Raw genomic sequence first — 24,526 nt, forward strand, 5'->3', positions numbered from 1 at the left:
TTAGTTATAAATAACAAGACACTTTATTTAAAAATGCACAGTATTAGATATGTTATAGAAAATAGTGATACACACTTTGATATCTTACAAGAATTCATAAACTATCACATTTTTCATTATAAATGTATCTACGTAGACGTAGAATACATAATTTTAATGGTAACTTGAGAAAAGTTATTTTAAAAGAGGTGATATACGATATTAATTTTATAACTATCATTTATTGCTTACATTTGACAGTCATTTATTATACTTGGATTTAAATAGAAGATGATAATCTTTTCAATCTTTTACAATTCCTATCATTATCCATGTTCAGCCAAATCCCAATTTGTAAAACGCTTTTGGCACCACAATATTAACAGTTTCGGTCCCTAAATTGTTTTACTTTAAAATATTTAATTTAATCAAACAATTATGTTCTCATACTAAGACCTCGTTAATCGTACAAAGGTACTTTAGAGTGTACGACGGTTTAACCAATCCTGTTTTTACAAAAAATACTTAGTAACCCAACCCATCCCGTAGCAGAAACCAAAATTTCCACAATGGCGCGATGATTTTCTAATATAACCGTATGTGAAACTCAGCTAGAGTTTCACATACGGTGAATAAAGTAAGCGCGTCTGAGATCTTGTAGTTTGGATTGCGTATGTATGTGTAGAGTAGGTACTAGGGGCACACGATCTGCGCGAGGTTGCGCGGCGTGCAGGCGCGCAGCCCCTGCCCGCGCAGCGTGAGCCCGCGCGCCGGCGGGATCACGTCGCGCCCGCTCACGCGCAGCCGGTGCACGCAGCCCACGAACCCCGACAGCGTTGGGATTCCGGGCAGCCTGTGAACATAAAACCAACCACCGAATTTACATAAGTGTCCAACAAATCCTGCGTTTTAATAAGGGGACACCTCCTGACCCTTCATAGAAACGGGTTCCGGTTTCAAGCCCGTCCCGGTTCTACTACTAATTTAGAGACGAGTAATTTTCTATTTTCGTAATTTTATCAATTATTTTACATAAACTTGGACGACACTGCCACAATAGCAAATACAACATTTAATATGTTTACCTTTTTGTAATATTCTCCGGCGGACGACCTATGTAGATGAACGGGTCGACGTCAAGCGAAGTCATTCGCCCCGGCGTCGAGCCTCTCGCGGTCGCCTTGCCCATCCGCAACATCCCATCCTTCTTGTACCGTCGAGCAGAAATCTTCGAGCGACCGTCATATCTCACTTTCCCGGCACGCAGCTCCATCGGTCCGCTGCCAGCGTTCCAACGTAACACAGCTTTGTTTTCACCGAACCCGAGCCACAAGTTATCGCTCGGTCCGGCCGCGCTGAGGAGCGTGCCTTCGTCGCAAACTGCGGACACTTCAGCCCAGATATCAAAACGTTTCGCGGGCAGCCTCGTTCGGGCCATCATCCGTGCAAAGCCGTCGAACAGGGGCATTCTATATATTTCCTCTACGTCCTCGAAATCATCATAAATCGAATATTCCCCAAACTCATTCGTCAACTCCTCTTCGACCTCTTCTACTATCATCGCCGTCGGCTGCGGAACACATTGGGACTGGACTTCATTCGTTTGCAATGGTGTATCACTGTTCATTTCTGGAAATTTAATCAATCGATACGTCTTAATATTTAGGTACACGGGTGCTTCTAGCGGATAGTTAATGAGAGTTGTGCGAGTAATGGTAGTGGAGCTAGCTCGTTCTAACGATATCCGACCGGCGGGAGGATGTCGACGCAAGTCAATTCGGGCTCGGGGCTGTCCGGCTTGCCGCTGTCGGTGGTGTCCGTGGACGCGTGGCCGGGGTCGGAGCGCTCGGGCGCTAGCGATGCAGATGGGGTGCGGGGGCGGAGGCGGAGGCGCGTGAGGGTGAGTTTGCCGGTGGAGCGACTACCTCGCCTAACGTGCGGGCCGTCGTCGGCGCAGGGGCCGAAGGCCTGCACGACGATGTCGGATTGCGTCCTACAGGCGTGCGTGCGGAGGTGGCAAGCGGAGAGGTAGGTGCGGCCGTCGCTACCGCAGACTGAGGGCGCCTCTGCGGGGCCGCAGTCGCCACCGCCGCACTCGCACTGCGCGAGCCCGCTGCGCACCACGCAGTACGCGCCGAAGTAGCACGCCATGTGCTCGCAGCTCGTCGCTGGCAGTTGTGTCGATTCCGCTGTACAGAAAAAACGTGTCATTGCGCACAATTCCATAAAACGTTACAGTACCTCCATAAGGCTTGTGATACACTATCTCTATACCAAATTTTTTATCTAAATCGGTGAAGAGGTAACAGACAGGGAGAGTTACTTTCGCATTTACATATTTAATATTAGTAGGTATTGCTAAGTGTGTGATGTATGTACCTAAATGGTACATACGGTCAAACCAGACATTAAACTCAAGCGCGTGTTCGTGGTTGGAGCACACCGTGCATTTCTGCCCTTGGATGCCGGGCTTGCACACACAGCGCCCCGTCATTTGCTCGCAGTTTTCGCGCACTGACCCGAACGCAAAACAGGGATGGTTTATAAATGGTACATACGATCGAAGCAGCCATTAGGCCCAAGCGCGTGTTCGTGGTTGGAGCACACCGTGCATTTCTGCCCTTGGATGCCGGGCTTGCACACACAGCGCCCCGTCATTTGCTCGCAGTTTTCGCGCACTGACCCGAACGCAAAACAGGGATGGTTTATAAATGGTACATACGATCGAAGCAGCCATTAGGCCCAAGCGCGTGTTCGTGGTTGGAGCACACCGTGCATTTCTGCCCTTAGATTCCGGGCTTGCACACACAGCGCCCCGTCATTTGCTCGCAGTCTTCGCGCACTGACCCGAACGCAGAACAGGGATGGTTTATAAATGGTACATACGATCGAAGCAGCCATTAGGCCCAAGCGCGTGTTCGTGGTTGGAGCACACCGTGCATTTCTGCCCTTGGATTCCGGGCTTGCACACACAGCGCCCCGTCATTTGCTCGCAGTCTTCGCGCACTGATCCGAACGCCGAACATCCGCAAGCTGAAAATTAAATGTTTATAAATAAATAAATAATATCGGCGTGAATACTCTGCTAGGACTACTTTGTTATAATTTGTCGTGTCATTTACATTACTCTGTTTTTTTTTTTTATATAAAGCCCCTTGAGATGCAAATTTCCTATACACGTCTTTTTTCAGTCAGCATTCAGCAAGCCAAATCTTGTCTTATCTAATTACCTTCGGACACACGAAGTCGTCATTTGTTTCAGATTGATGGCACGAACAAGCGTTCAAGAGCAACTCACGAATACAGCCCATGTGTCCGGTCCCGATCCTCGGCAGGCCCCAGTAGCCGGGCTCGCAGCGGTCGCACTTGAGGCCGCCGACGCCGGGCCGGCAGTCGCACTGGCCGGCGCCGTCGCACTGCTCCGACACGGCGCCGAGCCGGTGGCAGCCGCACTGCGACGGGCAGCCGCTGCCGCCGGGCCCGCGCGCTGCCGTCACCCCGTCGGCGCAGCACCCGTGCCATGATTCTTGGCAGATCTTTTTCTCGGGTTGATTTTTGTCTGAAAGAGTACATAGTCATTTATTACAATCAAGCCGCAGCTGATGAAATCAATTGTTATTATGTATCAATGAAGTTTTGCTGCGTCTGATGGGAACGTTGCTATGTTAGGTACCTACATAAAGCAAATAAGAGACGTCCTGGATCATAATATCATAGTTCTAGCAGGACTAAAAGCCCTTATATGAATATGACTTAGTTGACGGATATTATGTATTTACTTATTATAATCATAATTATTTTATCCTTGCTGATATCGAAACCAGGCAAAGCACTGGACTAACGACTTAGCAATGTCAATCATGTACGCTTCTCAAGCAGCGGCCGGTTATCGAAGAGCATCTGATATCTTAAGACATAGCTCGAGAAAAAAATATAGCACATTTGCTATATGCTATCAGGTGGTAAGAAGTGATACGAGGGCCTTAGGTACCTTTTCTGCAACAGCGGGCTGCTTTAGTGGTGTGATGGCAATAACTGCCGACGGGGCAGTCCTTGCGATGAGGGCCGCCGCCGCAGTCCACGGGCCGCCCTTCCGAGTCCGTGACCGGCTCGTCGTCGCCACACGGGCGGAACTGTAAAATTACAGAAACACATTTTAAAAACAAGTTGACGTTTACCTGCTTAAGTCCCCTAACGTTAAGGTCCCTATCATACAGGCGATTTGCGAGCGAGTTGAAAGCGAGGCAAGCGCGCAGCGAATTCGCCGCAAGCGCGCAACGATCTCCCCACGAGCGCGCAACAATGCCGCTGCGTACCTACTAAGGTACTGCGAGCACCAGTTTGATAATTATAACTTAGTCAGTATTAATTGTCTGTATGTTTTAATTAATTGTCTATATCTAAAAACACTAATTATTAGTGTACCTCTAGCCCGCGACACAGCGCCAGCGGCCGCAGCCGCAGCTCCTCCTGCCGGCGGCACGACTCTAACTTCATGTGGCAGAGCGTGGGGTACAGGCGCAGGTCGGACGCGCACACAGGCGCCGACGTAGCCGCTGCGGCGGCAGCAGCCGCGCAGTCGAACAGGCACGCACATCTGCCAAACATTACACGAACTTTAGGAATATCCATACTTATATAAAGCCGAGTCCAGACGGGTGTAAGGTGTATAGTCATCCATCGTGTAATGTAACAGGAATTCTGCGTGTGGATGGCAATACGAGCATTACATGCACCTAACGCTCGTGCCGGCGCTCGCCGCGAACACAAAGCGCTCGCATTGCCGTCCATACTATTGACGCTATATAAATCCGGCCCTGTGAATCACGTCATCATCCCACGCAGCCGAAGCCGCGGACAGAACCTAGTGCTTTATAAAAAGGTACGATAGGTTAAAGATATCGGCAGGAGAGTCGAGGTGAATGATTACACACACAGCTATGTAGAATACTAATCGCGAAAACGGTAGTGAATGAATTAATGAGTGGATGTGACAATTTTATTTTTAACCGACTTCAAGATTTCAAAGGAGTAGGTTCTCAATTCGGTTGTTTTTTTTTAAATGTTTGTTACTCCATAACTCCGTCATTTCTGGACCGATTTTGAAAATTCTTTTTTTGATTGTAAGTATATACATACAGATTGGTCCCGTTTTTGTCAAAAAGTAGTTCTGATGATGGGATCCATGAGGAATCGAGGGAACTCCTCAAATGTTAAAGGCATACAATATAGTAATTTTAGTATTTTCATCAACAAATCAAGCATTTAAAAAAGTGACATTTGATGAAGTGGAACTGCTGATGATGATCAGAACGGAACTCTTCAATGACGCATAGTTCACGTTTGGCGATTTGTCATTTTCGTTATGTTTGTTAAGCAAGTTAGGTTTTCAAGAAACATTTTTGTCAAGCTCGAGTTCTGATGATGGGATCCATGAGGAATCGAGGGAACTCCTCAAATGTGAAAGGCATACATATAGTGAGATTTGTATTTTTATCAACAAATCCAGCATTCCCATTTTAAAAAAGTGACATTTGATGAAGTGGAACTGCTGATGATGATCAGAATGGAACTCTTTAATGACGCATAGTTTACGTTTGGCGATTTGCCCTCTTCTTTATATTTGTTAAGCAACTTAAGTTTTTAAGACATATTTTTGTCAAGCTCGAGTTCTGATGATGAGACCCACGAGGAACCGAGGGAACTCCTCAAATGTGAAAGGCATACATATAGTGATTTTTGTATTTTCATCAACAAATCCAGCATTTACATTTTAAAAAGTGACATTTGATGAAGTGGAACTGCTGATGATGATTAGAATGGAACTCTTCAATGACACATTGTTCACGTTTGGCGATTTGTTCTCTTCCTTATGGACCCAGACCCAAACTTGGACCCGGACTCGGACCCGGACCCGGGTCTGAACATGGACCCCAACTCGGACCCGGACCGAACTCTGACCCAAACTTGGACCCGGACAGCCGGACACGGACCCGGACTCGGATCCGGACCCAGACCCGGACCCGGAAATGCTACTAGAAAAGTGGGTTTTGAACTGCGATTCTCACACAACAGAACTGCTATCAGAAAAGGTTAGGTTAGAACTGAAACCCTTACAAAAACGAAATGCTACTAGAAAAGTGGGTCGTTTTATCTCCTTTTCTACATAATTGGGCAAAAGATGCTGTCTTTTTCATTTCATTGTCTGGAATCTAAGAGTGCACCATCAACAATAAGTGAACTTTTATACCTTGAAGAACGCTACTTTAAAATGCCGTGCCGATATTTAAAACAAATAGGGTGTCGAAAACATGTTCTTATGCAATAACAATATCAACGAAAGGAGCCCGTTTCTCAAACAGTTTTAGACTAAGTAATAATAAGCGCTGGTGGCCTAGCGGTAAGAGCGTGCGACTTTTAATCCAGAGGTCGCGGGTTCAACCAGTCGCTTTTCGGTGAAGGAAAATATCGTGAAGAAAACCGGACTAATCCCAATAAGGCTAGTTTACCCTCTGGGTTGGAAGGTCAGATGGCAGTCGCTTTCGTAAAAACTAGTACCTACGCCAATTATCGGGATTAGTTGCTAAGCGGACCCCAGGCTCCCATGAGCCGTGGCAAAATGCCGGGATAACGCGAGGAGGATCATGATGAACTGTCAAGTCGTATACCGTTACCATGGCAACACACTAATAATATTAGACTTAAGCGAGGTTTAGACTAGCAAGAACTTGCATGCAATTTAAGTTACATTGCCGACTACTAAGGTAAACTGTATTCAAAAGTTTGATCAGATATCGCAATGTAACGAAAATTGCATGCAAGTTCTTGCTAGTCTAAACCTCGCTTAATACCGTTCGAGAAATAAGGCACAGTTGGCACTCTAATACTAATATATTCACACCTTGGTTGTCCATTGGAGTCAACCGCGCAAGTAGCTTCATATGCGCATTGGACACGAGCGCACACCGCCGTGCCGGTTGGCTCGCTGGAGTTTTCGTTCTCTTCTCTCTCTCTTTCATTTGAGATCTCGTTTGTTATCTCCGTGATTTTAGCGCTTTTGTTTACACCTGTAATTAATGAAAATGTTTATAGAAAAAGTCTTCATGAATGAGACGAAGGCGAAGGCACTCGAGAGTTAATTTACTGTTTGTCCTTTGCAGCATCTGGCTCTCCTGAAATTTGTCAAAGCAGAAAAACGTAGCTTATTAGCCCGTAGGGGCGCCTCCGAGTCGGGCCGCATCTATAGCATGCATTGTATTTCCATCAAAACACTAAAAAGAGGGTAGGTTACCAAGGGCGAGTTGATCAAATACTTATGACGCAGGCAATTCCATTGAGAACTGACAAACTTACACGAATACGAAACACATTACAGACATTTGTTGCAAGAGGCCCTATACGTATACACAAGTAGAAAAACGGCTTGGCAGACTGTAAAACAGTAAGTACGTATATTATACCCGCCGTACTGTGTTCCTCCTCCGCACACTCGCCATAGTAGGCCACACGCACGGACGGCTCGCCGCGCATGCGCGCCTCACACGCGGCGCGTTGCAGCGCGCATTCGTGCACGAAGGTGGTGCGCATGTTTGAGCACACGGGCTCGCGCGGCACGTCGGCGCACGGGTTGGAGCATGCGCACTGCCCACGCGCGCACCAGGTGCCGCTTGGACACTCCACGCCGATGCATGACTCTGGAATGGTATTGTAGGTAAGCAATACCAAACTATCAAAATGGTAACATTTTTATTATTTATTTACTAGCCTAATAATTTAACTTTCAAGTGTTAGCTGTTATTTTATTTTTATTATTCATTTATTTAGTAGGGGTTTTTTTTTAAGATCACATTGTTGGGCAAAGGCCTCGATCATCTTATTCCAATTCCGTTTCTCGGTAGCCAGTCTAGTCCATTATATTACCTATAGTATCGCGTAGTCATCCAGCTCGTCTCGCCATCGGGTACTTGGTCGTTTCTGCCCCGGTATTTGTCATGGTAACATTAGTCACCCTTAAGCCCTTAACGAGCCACATTCCTGGTCAACAATATCCTCGAACCTCATATTAACGAATGTTTCTAGTTCCCTAAGTTGTCTCTACCGGACTCGTTATTACCTAGTGTAGGTTTCTTCGCATGCTTACTCTAATTTTGCATTCCATACGATTTAGATACGTAATAAATACCCAAATTAGATAGTGCTGCCTATGTTCGAAAAGTTTGAAGTGAGTCTATTTGGTCACCGCGTCTTTGGTACAACGCACCAAGAAGAAACACAAGTGAGACGGTAAATTTATTAAACTGTGTTTAAACTATACGTAGACACACTTTATTTAAACTTACACGATTTTTACTCATTATTATTCAACAACGACGGGACTTAATCGCGTAAAATAAGTTTTAAATTTACCTCCGACGTTTCGAGGACGGCGTTGTCCCCGTGGTCTCGAAGAAGACTGGCTAAAGTTGACATCAACATCTTCTAGGCGCGCGAGTTTTTTGAACTACCCGCACTTGGTCTTGTTTATTAACTTGATCGATTTGCGCACTAGGGATGTCACCGGGTCGACACACAACACTCACAATATTCGATTTTTCAACTTTCGATATTTGTTTTCGCTTACACTTACTAATGACTGGGTTCCATGTGGATGAGATCTTAAAACCTTCGTCTCGATTGAAATTTCTATGTTTTTTGATTTCAATGGCTTCACGGATTTTTCTACTATAAAACCCACGATCTGTAAAGTATTATAGGGTTGTGAAGCTCAATCCAGTGGTTTGGCCCTGACTCTAGTAAATGCTCAGCAACGGCAGACTTCAGAAGAAAAGAGAAGAGTCAGGGCCAAACCACTGGATTGAGCTTCACAACTGTTCACAACCCTAGAATACTTTCTACATTGGCTAATAATACTTTCTACATGGGCTATTACTGTGGGGAAATTCGGTAGATGTCGAAAGAGCATTTCTATTGCAGAAAAAATGTGTCCGTGCAATAATGAGAGCCTGGGTAACTGATAGCTGCCGACCACTATTTCAGAAATTAAAAATATTACCGCTGCCATGCATGTATATTAAAAAAGCATGTTTACTTGTAAAAAACCGTCCAGATTTGTTTAAAATGAGATCTGAATTCTTCTCAAGCCAGAGAACTTAATACCAAAATCTACTTTATCAACCCCGGTGCAACTTGGATATATATAAGAGGAATGCGTACAATATGTACAATATCTAAACAAGTGAAAGATCTCGGCCTTGTTTTAGATCCAAGCCTTAACTGGAATTACCAAATCTCAGAAGTTAGTCGGAAAGTCTGTTGGACGCTGCGTAATCTCTACAAATTTAAGAATTTTCTCCCAGTAGGTACCAAAAAACTCCTAGTGCAGGCTCTAGTTTTGCCAGTCATTGACTATGCGGACGTATGCATGACTAATATCTCGCAGGAATACCTCAATAAACTTGACCGTCTCATTAATAATGGCATACGTTTTATTTTCGGCCTTCGCAAATACCACCATGTTTCTTTCTATCGACGTCAGCTCAACTGGCTTTCCATCCGTCGGCGTAGGTCCCTTAGAATCCTGAGTATATTATTTTCCATCTTGTTCCAGCCTTCTACACCAGGATATCTTAAATGTAAATTCACTTTTGTCGCCCCCCGTCCAGGCTGTGAACTGCGTTCCTCCCGCTCACTCAAACTCTCCATCCCTTCTCACCGTACTGGTTTTATGTCCAACTCTTTCGCCGTTGAGGCAATCCGTCTCTGGAATTCCCTCCCTCTCTCGATTCGACAAGCCCCAAGCAAGCCTGTTTTTAAGCGTCTACTCCGCAAGCATCTTCTGTCAGAAGAATTTAAATAATGTTCTCCATCTTGTATGTACTGATATGTATTAGTTTATCTTTTGTATATCATATAAGTATTAGTATTTAATCATAATTTTGTTAGTTTACGTTATTATGTTTATATATATATACATAATATTTGAATTTTTTTTGGTTCTATTTCTCGTTATAATTTATGAATCTATCCTGCGCCAACATTTATGTCTCTGTTTGACCTAATGGTTGACTGGTAGAGAATGCCTTTTGGCATTAAGTCCGCCATTTGTACATTTTTCTTTGCTTGTGCAATAAAGTTTAAATAAATAAATAAATATGTGCATAGATCTATACAACAATTTGCCCAACAGTATAAAACAACTAAACGCTATGGAATACAAGAAAAAACTAACTAGTTTTCTGTTATAGCACTGTTTCTATAGCGTTAAGGAATATTTGGAATGTAATTTGCAGTTGTACCTAAGAATTAAGGTTGAAAAATGTATTTATTTTAAGTTAAGTGTTCTTATTATTAATTAATCAATCAATTACTTATTATGAATTTTAATATTGGAATTTTAATCTATTAATTATACTATTAGATAACATTTTTTTTTTTGAAAATTTGTATGTCGTTATGCGACTGAATACTGTACACCATATTTTAACAAAACAACACCTGTATTTTAGAATTAAGTATTCTTGCAAATAAAGAATCTTTATCTTTACAGATCGTTGGTTTTATAGTAGAAAAATCCGTGAAGAAATTGAAATCAAAAAACATAGAAATTTCAATCGAGACGAAGGTTTTAAGATCTCATCCACATGGAACCCAGTCATTAGTAAGTGTAAGCGAAAACAAATATCGAAAGTTGAAAAATCGAGTATTGTGAGTGGTGTGTGTCGACCCGGTGACATCCCTAGTGCGCAAAACGTTCAAGTTAATAAACAAGACCAAGTGCGGGTAGTTCGAAAAACTCGCGCGCCTAGAAGATGTTGATGTCAACTTTAGCCAGTCTTCTCCGAGACCACGGGGACAACGCCGTCCTCGAAACGTCGGAGGTAAATTTAAAACTTATTTTACGCGATTAAGTCCCGTCGTTGTTGAATAATAATGTAGACACACTTTGCTTGAAGTAACTTACCGCAAGAGCCCATATGTTTGACGTGCAGTCGCCGCTTTTCACGGCAAGCTACATCACGCAGCGAGCATACGCTGCTGTAGGTCTTATTATCATTGCCACACACTTCTTCGGTTTCCTGAAATAAGTGTAGACAAATTATTTTATTTGCAGCTAATCTTTAAACCAAGTTTAAGGTCTGCTTCGAATTAAATAATGTTAGATACTAAGTATTTTTAGTCCTGGATAATGACAGGATCCTAACCGTTCCTTCCTCGCAATGCTTCGGACAGACACAACTTGCTTCTGAAATCCCATCACTTTCACATACAGCATAGAACTCGCATTTCTTGTTCTCACATCCATCTGGAAATAAAACAACATTCGTGAGTAGGTTTCTAATAAAAAGGATTTGTCGGTTGCCGCTACGAGCCACGCTAAGAGTAGTATACTATGTAGACAAAGGTCTGGATTTTAGCCAACCTGTCAGTCAATAAAAAAAAATGCTAGAAATTTTAAATTTGTATTGTCAGGGTATGCGTTAATGATACTCGAGTTGAACTTCAAGACTGTTTATTCATAATCTAGGGTGGGTGCACAATTCTTAACTACCGACACATCTTCCTTCTTAAAAACAATAATAAGAAATAAGTACTAGGACATACCTAAAACAAGAATGCATTTTCTTATTTTATTCTAGTAATAGAACTTTAAACAAACCTATGCTTTTACATAGATTTTAAAGGACCTATACAATTTTATTTGTTTTTTTTTAATATTGAATACATTATTATATTTTTACAATTATAACAAAACAAGTATTTATAGGTATTTATGGCATTTAGATATACTATTTTTTTTTTATGTTTTAGATTTAGGTAAATATATACTTGTTTATGCAGGACATATCTTATTTATACATATTTTACTAATTTTACATACATTGTTAACTTACTAACGTATCTGTTTTATTTATACAATATTATTTGGATGCGTTTTAATTTATAATATTAGTATATATTTATTTGTATGGCCGGTTTTTTTTTTGAAAGTTCACACGCGTCGAAATATATTTTAAATCCTTTACTCCATTTATTCCAACTGTCACTCCAACTGCCCGTAGTAATGTTCAATCAACTTTGATCATAAGTAAACGGCAACGGAGGCGTAAGCACTGTTTCCATGTTTGCATATAAACAACTAGGTAAGTCCCACTAATTAAATATTTTAACTTTTTATACTATATACTCTTTAATTAAACCGTTTAGGTAAATAATTTCCGGCTGCGCCATGTCAGGGTATGCGTTAATGATACTCGAGTTGGACTTCAAGACTGTTTATTCGTGGTTTATTCATAATCTAGGGTGGGTGCACAATTCTTAACTACCGACACACAGATCACTAACGTCACTAACCCTTCTAAATTTGTTGACGTTGTCAGAAATGGTATGCCGTTGAACATTATCTTACTGCAAGGTCCGTCGTAGAGTACGGTGACATCCCTGCGGTGCCGGCACGCCTCGAGCTGCAGCTTGCAGCGGTTGCCGTAGGAGATGCCGTCGGAGCCACAGACGGGCGCAAACTCGTTGGAGCAGCGCGGGCAGCGGCACACGCCGCGCCCGCCTGATGCGACGCACTCGCCGCCGTGGGGGCACACGCGGCCGGCGCAGATACCATTCGAGCCTGAAGACAATAGGGATAGGGCATTTATATAAACGTAAAAGTCCTGACTGACTGACTGACTGACTCACTTAAATCAACGCCCAGCCCAAACCGTTGGACCTAGAGAGCTAATTTTTTTCACAATAGGTAGCTTTTATGACGTTAGTATCCACTAAGAAGGGGTTTTTCAAAATTCATCCCTTAAGGTGGTGAAAAAGGGGTTGAAAGTTTATATGGAGATCATAAATATTTTTGAGTGCGGGACTTGAAACTTCGTATAAAGGGATATTATTAAAATACAAGAAAAGTGATTTCAGCGTTTTTAAAAATTCTTCCCCTAAATGGGTTTAAAAGGGTTGAAAGTTTGAATCCATTACAAATACTTTGAAACTTCCTAGAAAGGCATAATAGCTGATTACAAAAAAAAATATTGACGTTTTTGGAAATTCAACCCCTAAGGGGGTTAAAAAGGGGATGAAAGTTTGTCTTGGGGTTCAAATTTTATAAAATATGTAACTAACAAAATGTGTATCTTCGTTATCTATATAAAGAACTTTTATTATTATTTCCTTTATTTATTTTGAGTCTTAGGTTAGGGTTTTATAACATGCATATAAAAGTCAAATACAAAAACACTTACAAAACATTACAAAAACTATATAAACACATTATAAAAAACCTAACCTAGGGTGCCGCCGGCAGCGGGGTAGGGCCCAAGCTGCCGGTGGTCAGGGCCGCAGAGAGAGGAACCGGCGGACTATCCGCGCCGTGTCCAAGATCACCGCCTTCTGCATCTGACCCTTGATCCAACCACCTAGCGAGAGTCTCTCAAGGTGTTGGTCGAGACTCTTTGCTATGAGACCGTTCGCTGAAACGACTATCGGGACAATGATCGTCGAATCAACATCCCACATGGCGGTTATCTCGTGAGCCAAGTCTAGGTACTTACTGGACTTGTCCTTCTCGGCTTTCACTAGATTCTCATCATGGGGGATGGTGATATCGACGAGCACGGCCCGGCGCTGCGATCGATCTATTATCACAATGTCAGGCTTATTGGCTACAATAGTCCTGTCAGTGATGATAGATCGATCCCAATAGAGCGTGGCACGACCATTCTCGAGAACTGGCACAGGTAAATACTTGTAGTACGGTACTTTGCGGTCCACAAGGCCGTATAGAAGAGCAAGCTGCTGGTGAATAATCCTGGCTACGAGATTATGTCTGTGCAAGTACTCGCCGTTAGCAAGATGAGAACAACCGGAAATGATATGCCTGAGTGACTCTCCGGGACGGCGGCATGCCCGACAAATGTCGACCGTACCGTCCTTCAGGATATATTTCCGATAGTTGTTCGTCATCATAACTTCGTCCGCAATTGCACAGGCAAAACCCTCGGTTTCTCCGAAGAGGTCCCCGAATCTACATCGGGTCCCATGAGGGCCTTGTAGAACCGCCCGTGTAGCACCTTACTCTCCCATACCGCCCTGCGGCCCGCAGTACTTTGTACCACAGGTTTGTGCCAGTTCTCGTTTGCCAAGGAGAGCGGCGTGAAGTTCCTGTCCACTGCCACCACATCACGATGCATCCCACACTCGTTGTTAAGGAAATAATTCCTGAGATTGCACACCTCGCGGTTGTGGAGATCTTTGGCGTTAAGGAAGCCTCGACCTCCACACTTCCGTGGGATGTACAATCTCATAACTGACGAGCGTGGGTGTAGCATACGGTGTGTAGTGAGCATTAGACGGACCCTCCGATCCAGGGCGTCCAGCTCGGTCTGAGTCCACCTTAGTATGCCAAAGGAGTATATGAGTAAGGGCATTACCCAGGCGTTGAAGGCGCGCACTTTGTTGCCTCCTGACAAAAGACTGTTAAGGACTTTTGTGAGCCGACTGAAAAAGCGCTCCTTCACCGACCGTCTAATACCCTCTCCCTAAATACCTAACGACTGTGACATACCAAGGTATTTATAGGTTTCTGATTTAGAGATAGATCTGAAAGACATTGTCTCAGAAAGTTGTAAATTTTTTGAATTTACAACCTCCCCCAGCTGTACATGCATAACCGCACACTTATCGACACCAAACTCCATTCTGATGGCGGTACTGAAAACTTCTGTTGTTTTCAATAGCACCATCAAGTCTTGGTTATTTGGCGCAAATAGCTTGAGGTCATCCATGTACAGAAGGTGAGAAATGACTTCACCCTCTCTCCGAAGCCGGCAACCTGACCCTGAATCCTTCAGCAGGGTGCTGAGAGGATTCAGAGCTAGGCAGAACCACAAGGGACTCAGACTGTCACCCTGAAATATTCCTCGCTCGATCCTTATAGAGTCCTGCGGGCCAGGGCGGTCATTATATATATTATTATTATTATAATATAAATGTTTATTAATTATAATAAAAAAACAAGAAAACTCATTTCAGCGTTTTTAAAAATTCATCCCCCAAGGTGGTGAAAAAGGGATTGAAAGTTTGTATGGTGATCTCATTTTTTTTGTGAGTGTGGGACTTGAATCTTTGTATAAAGGCATATTATTAGAATACGAGTATAAGAAAAGTAATTTCAGCGTTTTTAAAAATTCATTCCTTAAAAGCGTTAAAATGGGGTTAAAAGTTTGTCGTGGTCCTAATTTTATTTTAAGCTAGGTACTTGAAACTTCATAGAAAGATATATAATTAAAAGAGAAAAAAACTTATTTTAGTATTATTGAAAATTCATCCCCCAAGGTGGTAAAAATGAGGTTGAAAGTTTGTATGGAGATCAAATATTTTTTTGAGGGCGGGACTTGAATCTTTTTATAAAGGCATATTATTAGAATACAAGAAAAGTAATTTAAGCGTTTTTAAATATTCATCCCCTAAAAGGGTCAAAAAGGGGTTGAAAGTGAATTTATTACAAATGCTTTGAAACTTCTTAGAAAGGCATTGTATAAAATTCCAAAAAAGTTATTTCTACGTTCTTAAAAATTCAACCCCTAAAGGGGTTAAAAGAGGATATGTGGTACAAATTTTCTTTTAAGCTAGGAACTTGAAACTTGGTAAAAAGGGCATTATATTAAAATAGACGAAAACTGATAACTTACACCGTTTTTGAAAAGTTTGTATTAATAGTTTCGGTAGCAATTTTTTTTTTTTTTAATAGTGGACTTGTAAATCTTCTAAGAGGGTCGAGAGGGATTATATCGGGAACAATTTTTTTCAGTTAGGGTCTTGAAACTTCGTAGTTTGTGAAAGACAAATTTCATGCGTTGTATGATTATTAACAAATGATTAACCGTCCCTACTGATATCTTTTGCTGCATAATGTGCTATATTATGCTCATGTAGAATATATAACCACCAACATACAAATCCACGCGTACGAAGTCGCGGGCAACAGCTAGTCATTCATAAGACAGATAAAATGTAAGAATGTAACGAACACGCTTTACACGCTTCATCTGACATTCGGCGAGGGCAAATAGCCCTTTCACGCCAATAAGATTGAGCGGAACCACTTCGAATGTTTGGCGGGCGGATAAATTTAAGAACTTATTCGTAATTTATTATTTATTTATTGCCATCGAGACCACACACGGGACGCAACACAAGCTCACACGGAAGATAACTTAATCCGGATTCACATTTCTGCCGTGTCAGACGTATCTCTGCTATCTCAAATAACACAGTTTTGAGTAAATCGACGTGAAAATTTTTGGTGAGCTTGAAAACTAATAAACTCATATATTTCGTAAGTTTATTGAGTCAAGTCATTTTTAATATGTGTTTTGTGTTTCAATAGACGTGAAAAATAATATTTCTTTACTTTTTTTTGTAAAAGTACAATTGTTTTTGAAATAAACGCATAAACATAGTTTGGCGTAACCACTGTTTCATACATTTGGTGGTTGCGCATAACTATGCTAACTTAAAGTTAGATGAGTTCGTTGTATTGTAGGAGCGCTCATAATATTACGCGTGGCCAAGACTCGCAGGCTTATTGAGGTTTTCGTTTATCTCAAGTTAGAAGACTACATTGTATCAACTTCTAGTAAAACGTGTAACCAGGGGGGCATGGGGAATATTGAGGTAGTCACGCGTAGTTCGTTTATCTTAAGTTGTAAGAGTTCGTTGTTTTAGTGCTCCTAGTAAAACGCGTAACCAGACTACACAAGATAATCCATTGTTTAATGTGTTAACTCACACGGCAGAATTAACGGCAAACTCCAAACATTTTAACCGCCTTAAAAAAAAGTTCTCAGTTTGACCCGTGTGGTCCGCGATTATCTCGCGTTTGGCTGAACCGATTTTGATGCGGACTGCGGTTTCAAGAAAAGTGTTTGTTACATTCTGGAGAAGGTTTTCGTATAGATATAGCTAAGCTAATGCTGAACCCTGGCTGTACCTAGTGGAACTCAGGTTTGGTGCAACATAGGCACACGCTGTTTTGGTCATCTAACACGTCTTAATGAGCACTTGGGAGGGCAGTACCCAAGATAAAGCTGATGCTGAACTCTGGCTGTACCTAGTGGAACTCAGGTTTGGTGCAAGGGTGATGCAACGTAGGCAAACGCTGTTTTGGTCATCGGACACGCCTTGATGTCGAGCACTTGGGAGAGCAGTACCCAAGATAGAGCTGATGCTGAACCCTGGCTGTACCTAGTGGAACTCAGGTTTGGTGCAACATAGGCAGACGCTGTTTTGGTCATCCAACACGTCTTAATGAACACTTGGGAGAGCAGTACCCAAGATAGAGCTGATGCTGAACCCTGGCTGTACCTAGTGGAACTCAGGTTTTGGGCAACATAGGCAAACGCTGTTTTGGTCATCCGACACGACTTGATGAGCACTTGGAAGAGTAGTACCCAAGATAGAACTTATGCTGAACCCTGGCTGTACCTAGTGGAACTCAGGTTTGATGCAACATAGGCAAACGCTGTTTTGGTCATAACTCGAGATAGTAGATATCCAGACGCCGTAATAAAAACTGCGAAGAGTTACACTTGAGTTAGAATAGGTACGCATAGTTAGTTAGTTAGTTTTGCTGGGCATTTTCTGCAACTCGACATCCAATGTGCCTATTTTGCGTGAAACGAGGTAGCGCTACTCTAACCACCCCAGCTCCTCCACGAAGCTTAGCAAAGTCTTCAGGTTGCTAGTTGCCTCCTTTTGTGTGCATGGATTCCCTAGGTATTTGCTCCTATATACTTCTACCTGTTTATAGTCTAGGAGAATATGTTTTGTTGTTTCTTCTTCTGCCATGCACGCTCTGCACATGGGGCTGTCCGTTTTACCCATAATATGTAGGTGTTTGTTTAGTGTGTTATGTCCTGTTATTAATCCTACTATTTTACGTTGTTGGCTTCTTGGTGTTTTCAGTAATATTTTGGTAAGCTTGTGGTTCAGTTCCGGTAGAATTTCTTTGGTTTGCCTCCATGTCTTCATTTCATTCCAGTACTTGTTGTGCAGTTGTCTGTGATGTTGTTCTAGCTGGTTGTGTATGTAGGATATTGGTAGGGGCATGATTGGCTCGGGTCCATATGCCGGTGTTTCTGAACCTTTCCTGGCCAGTTCATCTGCTGCATCGTTTCCTCTTGATCCACTATGCCCCTTTATCCATTGTACTGTTACTTTGTTGCCTTCTTTGCTCACTTCAGTGAGGCTCCGATGACATTCAAGTATAAGCTCTGAAGTAAGTTTGTCGCTGCATAGCGCTTGTAGTACCGATTTACTGTCTGACAGTATTAGTATGGTTTCGTGTTTCACTTGTCGTCTTGTAATAGCATTGCAAGCTTCTATTATTCCTACACATTCAGCTTGGAATACCGTATTGTGTTCACCAAGGGATTTGGTGATGTGTATGTTCAGGTCCTCTGAGAAGACACCACATCCTGTCCCTTCGTTTGTTGTTGAGCCATCTGTGAATATTCTTAGGTTTATTTGGTTTAGTCCTTCTTTCGGATCTTCCGTTAACGATATGGCGTAATCTTTTCAGAACATCATAGTTTTTGGTATTTTGTCGATGGGCGCTTCCAGCATGGGCAGTTTTGAGATCGTATTTTCATAGATCTTCTTGTGCGATGAGCTGAAAGGTTTAGATTTTTCAAACGAAGAGCTGTGGCAGCCGCTTCTTTCTGTATGTATATGTGTAGTGTCCTAGCATTATTTCTAGAGCTGCAGTCGGAGTAGTTCTCATGCAGCCCGTTGCAGCCACACATGCTAGTCTTTGTGTTTTATTTAGTTTGTCTATTACTGTGGTTAGCTGGGTGCGGGGCCACCATACCACCGCGCCGTAGCTAATCATTGGCATTATTACCATTTTGTACAGCCACAGTATAATGTGAGGGGCAAGTCCCCATCTTTTGCCCACCATCCTCCGGCATTGCCAAAAGTCTACTGTTGCTTTGTTCAGTTTATTGTCCAGGTGTTTGTTCCAGTTCAGTTTATCGTCCAGGATTATGCCTAGATACTTTACGTCCTTTGAAAGTGTCAGTTTTGTGCCAAAAAGTGTTGACATTGCATATGTACCCAGTTTTCGTTTGTGTGTTAAGAGAATTGTGTCGGTCTTTTTTGGGTTTACCGATAGGTCATTCTCCTTGCACCATTTCTCTACTATTCTCAGTGCTGTACGCATAACTCAATGTCCAAAAATTGGCAAACGTCTATCTTAAAATATGAAATATTTCAGTAACTAAAGACATTTTTTGAAATTTTATTTATAATATGTATTATGTTAAGCATAGGGTCTAGTTTCTTTTTGCACTGGTTAAGCGCGCATCTGACACGGCAGATTTGTCTGTTGTGTTGTGTGTCGTGGCGTATCAGAAATGTTATCAGTTTCATACAATTAATATGGTTGCGTTCACATTTCTGCGATGCATGCTGCGTTAGACACAAATGTGAAGCCGGCTTTACCACAGGGTCCGGCATGGAGGACTCGCAGCTCCCTCCCAAGGAGGCAGGCTGCCCGGTGCAGCTCACACTCGCTATCATGTGTGCCATCAGATCCACACACGGGACGCAGTACGGGTTCGCAAGGCGGCGGACACGCGCAGACCGCGGCGCCGGCGCCCTCCACGCGGCACTCAGCACCGTGCCGACATTCCACCTCTGCGCATGGGTTCACTCCTGTCAGCAAAATTCCAAAGTCAAAAAAATAACATAAGGAATAGTAAAAAAGAAGGAAGACAGAAAGGGTACGTAGGTTCAATTCCAGGTTTACTTAAATTTGCCTCTACTGCTTTCTAGCCAAAATCCAAAATAGACGATAACCCTCCCTCCGATTGCACAAACGGTACTGGTACCATAGAACAAAGTACACAACGATAAAGTTTTTGCTTTTTCCTATGGTAATGCACATGCATAGAAAGAAGCAAAATAAATGTTGTATCACCGTATAGACAGGGTTTTTCCCGCCCGACACATAAAATAATAGGAGCAAAACATTAAATGATCTGAATTTTGAAGACGATCTTCAGCTGCTTCCTGCTGCGTTAAAACTCCATGTATTGGGTACTCGTTAAAGTCCCTTAAAGCTAGGTTAGACAGGATATATATATAAACGAGGGTGAACTCCACTACAGCCACAATATCTCACCCGTACTACACTGCCCTTTGAAGATGACCCTCAATTGTTTTCTAGCGCGACAAGACTCCCTGTGCATTTGGCACTCGTTGGAGTAGGTCTTGCCGTCAGACGCACACACGGGGGAGAACTCGAGCGGGCACGGCTCTGCGCAGCGGCAGGACGGGGCTCGGTTCTCGTCGAGTTGACACAGTTCGGGATCTGGGCAGGTCACGCCGGCGCACGGATCTGTACGTGTGAAAAAGATGTAGGTACCACTTAAGGCATCCGGGCATTTCTAAGGAAAATATGGCCAATGTATTTGGCCAGTTTAACTTAAAACGTTATTCGGTATAATAACTTTTATAACTGTTGTAACTTTTCATTCCAATACATAATTAAATTAAAACCTAATAAATAAGCAAAAGACAATAATAATCACGCGAGAACCCCTATTAGCTGATAGTAAAAGGCCTCCCTCAAAAGAGATGGAACAATGCCATCTTTGGTTAATGTCAATGTCATCCATAAGTTGCCAGCCGCATGGATGATGCCTTCTCATCTGACGAAAATTCAAATCCTCCGCTGCTAGTACAGTCTTATTAGAGCGGGCGGCCAGCATGATACTTAGTGGTCTAGTGGTGTAGACATCGCTAAAGATTATTTACCACATTTGCCGTAATACTTGAAGGTAATGTTTGTGTTTGTGTCGCAGGCGGCCCTTTGCATCTCACATTCGCCCGGATAGTCGTGGGCGTCGCTGGCGCAAAGCGGGCGCGAGCCCTCGTGGTCGCCGTAGCTCGGGCACGACGTCGGACACTCGCAGGTGTAGGATTGGGCGTCAGCCGACGGCCGGCATTGGGCTCCTGGGCCGCACGTCACCCCGATGCAAGGGTTAATTACGTCTGGACAAAAGTGTTACGATGGACATTATCTAACATTAAAACCTGTTTAAATAGGAATGTGAAGTGAAACAATTAGCGGATATCAGGCGACCGCAAGTCTGGATATGATATGGATGGATGGGTGGCTTGAGTAAGGCTGGTAACATGGCACATATTGAATTGATATTTTTATCAAACAAGACAGTACCTACTCGCCACTAGGAAACAGTGGCTCAAATCTATGGCTAATGGCCACCACTAACAGTCAGTAGCGTCGTTCGGACGGTCACCATTTAAACCCATTAATACCGTGCCGTCTCTGCGCCACTGCCACGTACCACCTCAAACGATAGTGTTAGGTAGATAGTGTGTGTAGGAACTACAATAATAACAAGACAGTACATACCACTAGGAAACAGATAGCAACCGCTAGCGGCCACCACCAGCAGAGATAGTAGCGTCGCCCGGACGGTCACCATCCTACAGTACCGTCTTGGCACCTCCCTGCCACCATCACGCATCCTCCTCTCGCATCGTTAGTAAGTGTTAGCGCTAGAATACAAATAAAATAAAATGTACGAGTAACAGTTGGGACTGTTATTTAATATTTTTAAAAGACGATTTTTTGCTATGGGCGACCGTTTACGAGTTATTAACGAAAAACTAAAAAAAAAAACGACAGTACAAATTATAAGTAACTTACCCACTTTAATATATTTAAAAATATTGATCCTAGCGAAAAAGTGTACTATAGTTATTTGTTATACAAGGGTGCAAAGTTGTATTTTACCCGCGAGTGTAGAATTGAAACACGAGCAAGCGAAAGGATTCTATAGGTGAACCACGAGCGAAGCGAGTGGTTCTAAAATAGAATCCTGAGCGTAGCGAGTGTTTCAACACACGAGAAGTAAAATACATTTGCGCCCGTGTATAACACAAAACTTTTCACCTCACTATAGCGAGGAAAATGCAACATCCACAGGCGTTAGATCATCTTCATCACTGGAATGCCTCATTTCTCTACGATATTATAACAGAAAACTCTGGAAGTTGTGTATTTTTACGCGAGTCGGTGAGAAAAGTTTTTTAGTAAAAAAATTGTTGACAATGTTGACATTTTTGACGTATGAAATGTCAACGATGCGTTTTGAAATTGCATCGACTCAACTTGTGCATTCAGAATTATATTTAACATCATTATAAAAAAAACAAACGTTTCCTATGGAATTTTAAGGTTTATGACTTAAAATCATTAAATAAAGCTAAATTTGGTATTTTTCATTAGATTCTCAAACCATTTATTTAATGATAATTAATATCGAACGAATTATTACCATAAACGATTTACGTTTTGTTATCTGTCAAGCTACTTAAACACGCTACATCCAAGGTCAAATTACTTTCCCCACTAGTGGATAAAACGCGTTTTTCCCCGCTTGTATTGAAGGATAAAAGACAACTTTCCGAGCTAGTGAGGGGAAAAATCTTTTAATAGTAATAGAACATTTTTTCTACAGGCCACCGTTTAAGAGTTATTTACGAAAAACTATATAGGTACTAAACCTTTCAATCTCGTACCTTTCAAGCTGTCTATTATATCACGATTGTATAAAATACTATTTGCTGTGTACTTTCTACAACTCTTTGCCAAGATAATTCGTGTAGTAACTTTTCGTTGCACTATAATTAAAATAGAGATGAGATAGAGATGTTTTTATTTGACGGGGATTTAGACGCCTTTGTCCCAGTTGGGCTAATTGCGTCTTTTAAAAATAATTTATAAACAATTATGATAAGACTTTTCAAACCTCATGAAACGTGCTCATAATCAAATATAATCAATACAAGGGCTCAAAACAGAAATTAACAAATTACTACGCAGAAAAAAAAATGATAATTTTGAAGTATTTTACAAACACGTTCTCTCCGTAACTAGAATTGAGCATAAGGACCCTTCTTCCATGGAAAGGCACATATGTAGAATTTATTATGTACCTAATTATTATTTAGGTCACAGCCCTGCATTATAAAATAGTTACGATATTAAAATAGCACTAACTCTGTCAATCGATAACGCGTTGTTTTTGTTAGTAGCAATTTAATTAACGACGGAATAACCTATAAGTAAATAATAAATATATGATGACCACTTCAGCCAATAGGGAGGCAATAGGTATCGTAGATAGCGCATCTATTTGTGACGTAGAAAGTACATTCAAATAAATAAGTAAACAATTACCTGCTCACAATGTAGACCGGTCGAAATCGCAATGACAATATCTTTGGCTGAAAGACGAGGTGCGACTGGGGGCCACTGAATGAACTGTAGACATGCGCAGTGGAGATGATCCTTCAAAATATGTAGATCTATTTTGTACCAACTTTAAATTCATTGTAACCATATTACTGCGAATAAACCATTTGTATTTGTAATACATAGAACTGCATATAAACGCTACGTGCTCCTGCATTAGAGTGAAGGCGTCGGTTATTGGAACTGTGCTCTCCCTCGATGATTAGATTAGAAACGTCTTGAGTCTGCATCATTTTTTAGGGTTTTGATTCTCATTGATTGTCAGGAGTTAGAAACAGCCGCAAGCGATGGTATTTTTTTCCGGCCTGTAATCATTAGTGCAGTAACTGCCAGCGCGCGCTACGATCGTAGCCGATTGCCTAAGTGGTTAATCAGCTCTATAGCGAAAAGCGCCTATGAACAGAGAACCCACCTAGTGGATCGCTGGCAGTAATTGTGTTACCGGTGTTAACCGAATAAAATTGACCTAGTGTCAACGTTTTAACCCTTAAATGCTTAGTGAGGGATGCAGGCTACACAACAATAACATCTAATTTTATACATTATTAGATAAAATATACTTGTTCCTATTATAGTTAAACGTTTGTATTTCAATAGTAAAACTAATCTGTATTCCGATTTTAAATTTAAATTTTCGCAATATTTTTATTTATAAAAATTATATTCGTTTTATGACAAAATGTCGGAAAAATTGATAAAATCCAGAATTGGATTATTTTAAGTATGTGATTTTGGACGTCTTTTTCGGGGTTTGTAATTATTTTATATTTACATTAATTTCGGGCAAAAATAAAAATCATGCATTTAAGGGTTAAGACTCTCACATAAGTACCACTACCGGCAATTTCTATTGTATTAGGTTAGGGTTCCGTACCCAAAGGGTAAAAACGGGACCCTATTACTAAGACTCCGCTGTCCGTCTGTCTGTCTGTCACCAGGCTGTATGTCATGAACCGTGATAGCTAGACAGTTGAAATTTTCACACTATAACAACAAATACTAAAAAGTACGGAACCCTCAGTGCGCGAGTCAGACTCCCACTTGGCCGGTTTTTTTCTACTGGTTTGTCCCAACCCAAGCGTATACGAGTATGCGTCAAGAGTTGGTAACGATAAGCCACCACTTTTTCCGCATTACCGTTTTATTTTTGTTAATTTATCAGTAATATCTGGGAGACTGGGAGAAAACATGAAAACTCAATAA

The 24,526-nt window shown here is 42.0% G+C and overlaps 1 protein-coding gene across 1 annotated transcript; it reads right to left on the bottom strand.

Moving 5' to 3' along the window:
* Positions 1-23,334, bottom strand: LOC134755856 (agrin-like). The gene is made up of 17 exons (XM_063692489.1): positions 23,249-23,334; positions 21,416-21,561; positions 20,794-21,030; positions 20,159-20,374; positions 19,477-19,689; positions 12,386-12,598; positions 11,181-11,281; positions 10,940-11,054; positions 7,440-7,673; positions 6,881-7,046; positions 4,405-4,576; positions 3,971-4,112; positions 3,278-3,538; positions 2,866-3,012; positions 1,905-2,168; positions 1,065-1,608; positions 1-832 (listed from the first exon to the last, which is right to left on the bottom strand). Exons 2-17 carry the CDS (start codon positions 21,528-21,530, stop codon positions 673-675), a joined length of 3,300 nt encoding a protein of 1,099 aa, XP_063548559.1. The 5' UTR covers positions 21,531-21,561; positions 23,249-23,334; the 3' UTR covers positions 1-672.
* Between the last annotated feature and the right edge of the window lie 1,192 nt (positions 23,335-24,526).

This window comes from Cydia strobilella, chromosome 3 (genome assembly GCF_947568885.1).
Source record: "Cydia strobilella chromosome 3, ilCydStro3.1, whole genome shotgun sequence".
Taxonomy (NCBI): Eukaryota; Metazoa; Arthropoda; class Insecta; order Lepidoptera; family Tortricidae; genus Cydia; species Cydia strobilella.